Here is a 9201-nt window from a genome sequence, read left to right on the forward strand (position 1 = left end):
GGACCTTTGACCTCTATCTTGCTCTGCCCAGAACCCCCACGGGGGGGGGGGGAGCAAGGAGACTGACCAGGGCCCAGCACGGCTGGAGACCTGGGAGGGGGAGGGTGCTGAGTATTTGAGGGGTCTCCTAGAGGGAATGGGAGGAATTCTTTGCTGTTGGTCCAGAAGACAAACAAACAGGGCAGTGAGCAAGGCTGGCCCTGGGGCTGGCGGACTCCCCTCTGAAGACGGGCCTAGAATGTCACCCTCTAGCCGAGGCTGGGCTAGATGACCTCCAAGGCCCCTTGCCAGCCTTACATTACATGTATCCACGAAGGTCCTGAGGCTGCAGGCACGGCTTCTTCATTGGCTGCCCCCCTCCAAGACCCTGTACGGGAGCCCCGGGGCCACTCTGTGCCTGCCTCTCCCTCCCCACTCAGGAAAACAGGCAGGCAGGCGGGAGGCATGTAGTTGTTGGGCCAGGGTTCCCCTCCATCACAGTCTGCACCCAGGGGACGTTGCTGTGTGTTCCTTTCCAGTTAGCTTCCCTTCCTGCCCCCTCCGTTGAAGTGGAAGACCCCAGACCCAGGACTCTTTTATTTATTTATTTATGAGACTTATATACCGCTTTAAGTGCGAGCACTCTCTAAGCGGTGTACACCAGTAAGCAATGTATATATATATTTACATTGCCCCCAACAATCTGGGTCCTCATTTTACCTACCCGGAAGGATGGAAGGCTGAGTCAACCTTGAGCCGGTGAGATTTGAACCGCTGACCTGCTGAACACAGTCAGCTAAAGAGGCCTGCAGTACTGCACTTTAACTGCTGCGCCACCTCGGCTCTTCTTCATGACTTGTGGACTTCAACTCCCAGAATTCCTCAGCCAGCATGGGGGAACTATGGCCCCTTCATTTATTTATTTATTTATTTATTTATTTATTTATTTATTTATTTATTTATGAGACTTATATACCGCTTTAAGTGCAAGCACTCTCTAAGCGGTGTACACCAGTAAGCAATGTATATATATATTTTACATTGCCCCCAACAATCTGGGTCCTCATTTTACCTACCCGGAAGGATGGAAGGCTGAGTCAACCTTGAGCCGGTGAGATTTGAACCGCTGACCTGCTGAACACAGTCAGCTAAAGTGGCCTGCAGTACTGCACTCTAACTGCTGCGCCACCTCGGCTCTTCCCTAAAAAGGGCCCATCCCTAGCAGGCCCTGGGCAAGCAGAGCTGCAGCCCCCAGGCCAGCTGGGGAAAGGGCACGGGGGGGGGGACACACCTAAGCCTCCGTCCCCTCCTCCGCGCCCCCCACCTCCTCCCAGACCTGCACCTGCCACTCCAGGCGCTCCAGGCGCAGGGCCACCTTGAAGGCGCTGGACTCCAGCCCCGCCAGGACGCGGGCCAGCTTCGTCTGCAGGGCGTCCAGCCCCTCCTCCAGGGCCGCCGTCCGCCGCTCCTCCTCCAGCTGCTGCGCGATCTCGGCCGCCTCGGCGTTGACGTCCAGCTTGTTCATCTTGAGCAGGATCTCCCGGCCCTTGGCCTCCATCACCGCCTTGGCGTTGGGGAACTCGGCAAGCACCTCCTTGAGGTCCTCCTTGGAGAGGCAGAAGAGGTCCGAGTAGCCGATGCTTTTGATGTTGGCCGTACGGCGGTTCCCGGACTGGTTCCCTGGGTGGGGGAGGGGAGGAAGCGTCGGGGGAGACTGCAGCTGAAGCCCTGGGGGCTGCGGGGACGTTTCCCTCACATCCTCCCCTAGTGCCCCTTGCAGACCTGGGTGGTCCTGGTTAACACAGCTCAGTTGCCTAGCTTACACCACAGACTGTGGTTTCTTTAGTTCAGTGTTTCCCAAACTTGACAATTTTAAGGCATGTGGACTTCAACTCCCAGAATTCCACAGCCAGCGTTGCTGGCTGTGGAATTCTGGGAGTTGAAGTCCACATGCCTTAAAATTGTCAAGTTTGGGAAACACTGCTTTAGTTAGATTCTGGGGTTCAGAGGATCGTGAGGATGGTCCTTCCCCCGGGCGTCTGGCTGGTCACGTGCAGACCTAGAACTGGCCCCCCCTCCACGAAGAGGGGGCATTTCCCCCATGAAGCCAGAACGGAGCCCAGGGCTGTTTCTCATTTCTGGCTGACTTTGGGGATTCCCTTTCAGCCCAGACCAGGCCACAGGCGCCACGGGAAGACTAGAACTCGACTCCGAGAGAGGCAGTGAGAACCGAACCTTCCAAGCCTCTCTGGGCTTCACCTCCCCTCCCTCTTCTGCCTGCGATGGGCCACAGTAACGCAGCAGGTTCCCAGGGAGGGGGGGCGCATTTCAGGGAGGGGGTTAAGGCAAGAGACTGCACAGTCTGGAGGGAGCTGGATGCGTGAAGGGGAAGAGATTTAGGGTGGCCCAGGATCTCCCAAGATAAGGAACCGTTAGAGTGAGAGTGGTCGGGGTTTAATCTGGCAAGATTCTGTCTACACGGCGCATGCAGGTCACAAACTGAATCTCGGCTGGATGGTTTTGAGTCATTCTTGAGCTAAGCCTGACAATGCTCAGTACATCAGGGAGGGGTCTGTCTGAGCCATTCCAAATATTATCTTCTTTCCCAAGACTTAAGGGATGTTTCGGCCCACTTTGCTCATGCCACGGCTCTTACAAACTCTGCCCCCCTCCCCCCGGTCAGGGATAGGCAACCATGGCTCTTTTATGACTCGTGGACTTCAACTCCCAGAATTCCTGAGTCAGCATGGCAGGTTCAGGAACTCTGGGTGTTGAAGTCCACGAGTCAAGGTTCCCCCCCCTTTCCCCAGCTCATCTCCCCGATTCTCAGCTGTCGTGTCCTCAGGAGGCGCCTCCCCATCGAGTCAGTGAAAAGCCGCAGGTGGAACCCCTGAACTGTTGGAGAAGCTGAACAAAGAGATGCAACAGGCAGGGTCTTCAACCCCGAAGGAAGGAACCCTTAGGGTTCTCAACCGGGGGGGGGGGTCTGCTCCTCTGCAGCTCAAGTGGTACCCCGGGGGATCCCTCCCCTCCCCCTCCTCTCACCTTTGATGCTGATGATGCTGATCTCTCCAAAGTATAGCCCCTCCCCCAGCACAGCGTACTGGGTCACACCGTCGTCCGCCACCACGGCCAGCTGCCCTTCGCGGATGAAGTACATCTCCCGGCCGATGTCCCCCTTCCGGCACACGTACTCCCCGGGGCTGTAGACCTGCGGCTTCAGCTTGAGCACCAGCTCCTCCAGCAGGCTCTGCTCGCAGTTCTGGAAGATCTGGACCTTCCGAAGGGTGGGCAGGTGGACGCTGATGGCCACCTCGGCTCGCAGGCGCTCGGGCAGGTGCTGGAGGATCTGCAGCTCGTTGGTCATCTTCTTATTCATCTGCAGGTGCTGCTGCAAGTCGACCACCTGATGCTGCAGCTGCCGGCTGACCCGCTGCGAGTGCAGGTAGTCCTTCACCAGGTCGTAGTTCGGGTAGAAGGACTTGTCCGCGTGGTTCATGTTGGAGATGACGGACGTCATGCTGCCCATGATGGTGGCGAAGCCCAGGACGGCCAGGAGGAAGTCGATGGCCATGAAGAGGAACTCCTCCTCCCGCTGGGGCATGGGGGTGTCGCCCACCGTGGTCAGGATGAGGGTGGAGAAGTAGAAGCTGTAGAGGTACTGGCGAAGGAGCCGGTCGAAGCCGGGCAGGCTGCGGTTGGGGTAGACCCACTCGTCTGTGCCGAAGCCGATGAAGCCGGAGAGGGCGAAGTAGACGCAGCTGTTCCAGTGGATGGTGACGAAGATGTAGAGCATCAGCTTGGAGATGCGGAAGGAGTTCGGGTGCGCCGTGCGGGTCTCGATGCGGTCGAAGGCCTCAAACATCCGGGGGCTTCGCAGGAAGCGGTTGGCTCGGACCGCTGGCCGGCCCAGCCCCACGTACAGGTAGAGGAGGTCAGTGGGCAGCACGGAGAGGAAGTCCCACACGAAGGCCGAGGAGCAGCAGTACCTTCGGGAGATCTGGGTGCGGTCTTGAACCAGGGACCCTTGTTCCAGGAAGCCTGGCAGAGGAAGGGGGGAGCATAAGCATGCGGGAGGGGGGCAGCAGAGGGGACAGGAGAGGTGTTTGGCTAAGGGCTGGGGGAGCCACTCTGCTGCACCACCCCAGGGCCCCACTTAGACGGCTCCCCTCCACAGCCCTGGCTGGTGGTGGCGTCTGCTACCCATGAGGGGTCCTGGGAAGACAAGGAAAGTCCCTGAGCAACTTGCTCCGCACTTGCCTCTGGCAAGATTGCTTGGGGAAACCAAGGAGGGGCACAGGGAGCCCCCCTCCCCCCCCCGGCCGTGGGCCGGACCCAGCTGGCGTCTCTGGGCATCTCTGTGTGTCCAGATAGGAGACGTGATCGGCCTTCTGAGGAAGGGGGAGTCGCTGCCTGCCTTGATCCAGTTGGACTTCCCCCCTAGTCTAGCCTTTGGCGGGAGGATTCTGGAGGGGGTGGTGGGGCCTCGGCTAAATGAGGAGCTGGAGTCAAGAGTGAAGTCATAGGATGGGAGCCCCCTTGGTCGCTGTCTGACCGCTCCCCAACATATTGGGGGTGCACCCCCAGCCCCTTGTAGTGGGACAGAACCACGTGACCAGGCTGGCCTCTTGGTGGGCCATCAGCCCAGATGGACGGCATTCTGCTCCTTTCACAGTGGGCAGTGCCAGCCTGGATCCCCCCTCCCGGGGTTCTCTTCCTCTCCCAGCTCCTGCTGCGTCAGCCGTGGTCGAGAGGCTCGGCTGTAGCTGGTGTGCCACTGTGGACCTTTTGGGGTCAGGAGGCCCAGAAACCCCCCCTGGCCCACAGTGCAGGGTTTGGTGGCCGGCTGGGCCAAGGAGGGTCAGCAGCAGCCGAACTACAGTGAGGTCTCCTCACTTGTAATCCATTGGGATCTGGGCCCAATTCAGCCTGGACCCTTAGAACAGCGTCCCCCTTGTGGCTCCTGTCCTCGGGAACATCAGCCTGCCAGAGATCTCGCTGGTTCTCCCCCTCTGGAAATCCCGGAAGACCTGGGTGGGGGTCGGGTGGCAGGTGGGGGGGGGGGTTGCCTGTTTTCTGCTGCTTCCCTTTTTTTGCTGGCTTTGTATTTCTGGGCTGTTAAAGGGCGCCCTCTGCTGGCTGACCATTTGCAAAGCATTTGGAATCTAACAAGCTCTCTCTCTCTCTCTCTCTCTCTCTCTGTGTGTGTGTGTGTGTGTGTGTGTGTGTGTGTGTGAGAGAGAGAGAGAGAGAGAGAGAGAGAGAGAGAGAGAGAGAGAGAGAGAGAGTGGAATGTTTTTATAACGTCTTAAGTGTTTGGTATTCCTTTGGGAGGCAAATCTCCCAGAATGCTGACGGCCGTCAACCTGGGCAGCCAACAGGGCTCAGCGCTCCAGTGGAGGACAGGCAAAAACCCTGAAGCTGTCCAGACTTTTGAGGGGTCCCCCTCATTTCAGCCCTGAGCTACAAAGATTCTCCTGTATCGGTTTCCAGATTCTGTGGCCCAGTCTTCTCCTTGGGGGTCAGGAAGTCTGGCATGCGTGGCTCTCTCCCACCCCAGACAAGAATGCGGGAGGGGGGAGGGGGTTTTCCAGAGTCCCTCTGCGTTGGATCCCATGCATTAGGAAGCAAACACACGCCCAGCCCTCCACTGGCCCCCCTCAGCTGGTTCAATGGCTGGTCTGGCTGGTCTTTGAGGAGAGCTCTTCGGGAACTGTCCCCCCCCCATGGTGCAGATTCTCTCTCAGAGCCGAGTCTGGGGGTGTTTGCAATCACAACCCAGAGCTTCAGGTGTGCAATTCCAAGTTTCAGCCAGGCCAGGAGCCCTGGATTTCCCCCCCCCCCATACCCCAGGCCTTGGGCTTCCAGAGACCCCCAAGCATTTCGTGTGAAAGTCTGCACAGGGTCTGGCAACTACCCTGGGTGTGTTCAGAGTCGCCAAAGGCCCTCACAAAACATAGGGGAGGGGGAGGGGAGGAGGCCCGGCCCACTCAGTGGGGAGATCAGCAACAATGAGAGACAGCCCTCCATGGGGGGGGGGGGGAAGCAGGAAGGTCTCCGTCCAAGGGCCGCCCCACCCACTTCCCTTGGCCGTGGGCAGCAGCCTGTGGTGGGGGTGGAGCAGCCCACCAAACTCCCCTCTTCCAGGGGGGTCCCCCTGCCCGCCCAGCTTCTTCAGGGCCCCCAACTGGACGCTCTCTGGCCTCCTGAGGAGGGGGGCGTTTTTCTGCTGGACTGACCAGTATGGAAATGCACCACAATGTCCATCAGGTAGAGCAGGTCGCAGAGGTAGTCCAAGGTCAGCCAGAGCAGCAGGTACCTCTGCTGCAGTTCAGGGAAGCAGGACCTGGGGAGGAGAGGAGACGGCTGAGGCCCCCCAAGGCAGGGAACGGGCCACGCTCCCTCCCTCCCTCCCTCCCTGGCTGAGCTGCCATCTCCAGTCTGCAGCCCCCCCCCCCCAGAGGCCTGCCCCCTGCTCTGCCTTCTTGGCGTGCCCCATGCGAGGGACCTCCTGCTCCAGGCCGGCCACCCCTTGCTTCCTCCTCCCCTGGAAGGACATGTGCACCCCTTCTTCCCACCCAACTGCTCCTCGCTTGCTCATAAAAATGTCCTCCTTTCACAGGGAGGGATTCAACTGGCTTTTTCTCACCCCTCTGCTGACTTTGGGCGCAGTTCACCAGCTTCTCTGTGCTTGGCACTTCGTGGGGGGCAGACTCCCCCCACCCCTTTCAGCACCCTACCTGCAGATGAGGATGACCCAGTTGTAGAGGATGGGGGGCACCATCAGGATCAGCCAGTAGTAATATTTATCTCCAGAAGGGTCCAGGATGCGAGTCCCACTGCCCAAGTCCTTGCTGGGGGGGGGAGGAAAAGCCGAGAGTGAGAAAGAAAGAAAGAAAGAAAGAAAGAAAGAAAGAAAGAAAGAAGAAAGAAAGAAAGGAGAGAGAGAGAGAGAGAGAGAGAGAGAGAGAGAGAGAGAGACAGACAGACAGACAGACAGACTCTTTTGGGGTGCAATTCAGGGTGTGGGTGACCCCCTTTAAAGCCCTTCATGGCACGGGGCAAGGTCACTTAGGGGACCGTCTCACCTGACTGGGACTGGGCCGTCTGCTCATGCTGGCAGAGGAGGACGGCTTTGGGTCCCCCCGCCCGATTATTCTCGCTGTGGGGATCCAGGAGTCGGAGGGCCTTCTCCGCTGTGGCCCGTCCTTGGGAACCTCTTGCCCCCGATATGAGGTTGGCCCCCACCCTCCTATCTTTTCATAGGGGCCTAAAGGCGGGGCTGTAGTGGGGGATCAACGCAATGGAGGTGGATGATTGAGGAATAACAGGAATATTGAGGCATATCCTTGGGGCCCTCCTGGTTGTCACCCAGACAGTCCTGCACTTTTCAGTCTCTCCCCCCCCCCACTGCAGGCTCCTGAGGGGCTTCCTCTGTGGGGTTGGAGCAGCCTGAACGGGAGAAGCAGGGGGACGAGACAGGCTGCTTCACAGAGCACCCCTTGGGCCCTGCCCATTGCTGCTTCTGGGGGTGTCTGGGGGAGGGGAGGACGCAGGGCTGGGGAAGGGGGGGGTTTCTGGCATTGCTCTGTGTGCCAGGCTGCCCAGAGGTGTCCATGCAGGAGAAGAGCAGGGTTGGGGCAGCTTCGCCCTGGCCTTGCAACCCTGCCCAGAAGGAAGGCCTTCAAAAGGCTGGCAGGCTCTCAGCTCCTGTTCCCAGGGAGTACCAGACACAACAGTGACCCAAGTTGGCCCATTTTCCAGGTCAGGCAACCGAGAGGAGCTACCCAGCAACTAAACCACCGATCCGAAGCAGAAACTTCAGGGTGAAAACCTGCCACAGGCTCGCCCTCGCTCTGACCCGTTGCCACCGCTCTGGGTTAAGGAAAGGGTGGGGCTCCCTCCGGGGGCGACTGCCCTGCCTATTTGGGGGCGGCAGGGGCCGCCGGTGCTGGCCCGCCCTGGGCACGCAGGTCGAAGGGTGGCAGCTGGAGCGGCTGCAGCTGCCTCGGCGCGCCCTTTCCCTGTGGATCCCCGCCGGGGGGCTGCGACGCCCACCCCCCCCGTCCCGCCAGAGACCCCGCGCTCCCCCCTGCCCAGCCCCCCCAGGGCTTTCCCCGGCTCGCCCTCAGCCTCCTCCGCCCGACCTGCTCCCAGGCGCCTGCCCCAGGCCGGCGGAGCCCCCCCCCGCCCCCCGTTTACCGCGGGGCCTTGGGGTCGGCCGTCTCGGAGCGCGCGGCCTCGGCCCCCTTCCGGGCTGCCCCGGCCACCCCGTTCATGATGCGAGGCGGGCGGCTTCTGCGCCAGCGACTGCCCCCCCCTCCGTCCCTTGCGCGCCGGGCCGCCCGTGGCAACGCCGCTCCCCCGGGGCCCCGCCGGCAGGTGCGACTCTAAACGGCCCAATCAGGGACGTGGCGGGTCCGGGGAGACCGGGGACGCGGAGGCCGAAGCACGAAAGGGGCAGCCTTCGCGGGGCGTGCCAGCGCCCTGCAGTCCGAGCCGGGTTCCGTGCAGGGGAGCCGGCGCGCAACCCCTGCTCCGTCCCAAGGGCCCTTCCTCCAGTTCAGCTGGGGTCTGGGTCTGCGCTTCGCACGTGCTTTGTGTTCTCAGCACTCTCGGGGAGCCTCGGCTACTACTCACAGAGTGAGACGGGCGGGTGAGTACATACCGAAATGCGTAACACACACATATATTTACATATACAGGCACATAAAAAATACACGTGTCAGGCCTCCGGACTTGCTCTTGACCCTTCTGAGCTTTTTGCGTGCCCGCCCCCCTTTCAGCTGGGATCCGGTGGGGAGTGCTGGAATCAAGGGGGCGGGCGGGGAGGGGGGCTGAGTTATTCAGTTCCTGCCTGCAGGGCACGTCCTGGAAGAGGCTCAGGGATGGCCTGGTGGAGACACTGTGCTGTGTTTTTTGGCAGTACATAGTAAAACTGCCCTCTCCATCGACAACCACGTTGTGTGATGGGGATTTTCTGCCGCACAAAATGCCCCAAAAGCCCCCACCCCTGACTCCAGCCCTGCCTTGACCAGGAGAGAGATCAAGGGGCACTTCGGACCTCTGACGACTAGGAGGCTTGTCCAAGACTGCTTCTTGTGGGTTCCTGCTTGATTGATTAGGATCTGGTTGAGCCCGTCCTCATAGGGCAGCCCCCCCCCCGTTTGAAGACCCCATGGGTCTCCCCTAAAACCTTTTACTCCCAGAAAAGAGCCCCCA

General features: G+C 60.2%; 1 protein-coding gene across 1 annotated transcript; it reads right to left on the reverse strand.

Annotated features, from left to right (window-relative positions):
• Window positions 1–1063: 1063 nt before the first annotated feature.
• CNGA4 (cyclic nucleotide gated channel subunit alpha 4) lies at window positions 1064–8276 on the reverse strand. Its single transcript, XM_039348247.1, has 5 exons — window positions 8182–8276; window positions 6720–6833; window positions 6219–6325; window positions 3025–4020; window positions 1064–1659 (listed from the first exon to the last, which is right to left on the reverse strand). The coding sequence occupies exons 1-5, from the start codon at window positions 8256–8258 to the stop codon at window positions 1271–1273; spliced, it is 1683 nt and encodes a 560-aa protein (XP_039204181.1). The 5' UTR covers window positions 8259–8276; the 3' UTR covers window positions 1064–1270.
• Between the last annotated feature and the right edge of the window lie 925 nt (window positions 8277–9201).

This window comes from Crotalus tigris, unplaced genomic scaffold (genome assembly GCF_016545835.1).
Source record: "Crotalus tigris isolate CLP2741 ecotype Arizona unplaced genomic scaffold, ASM1654583v1 scf7180000017560.2302168, whole genome shotgun sequence".
Taxonomy (NCBI): Eukaryota; Metazoa; Chordata; class Lepidosauria; order Squamata; family Viperidae; genus Crotalus; species Crotalus tigris.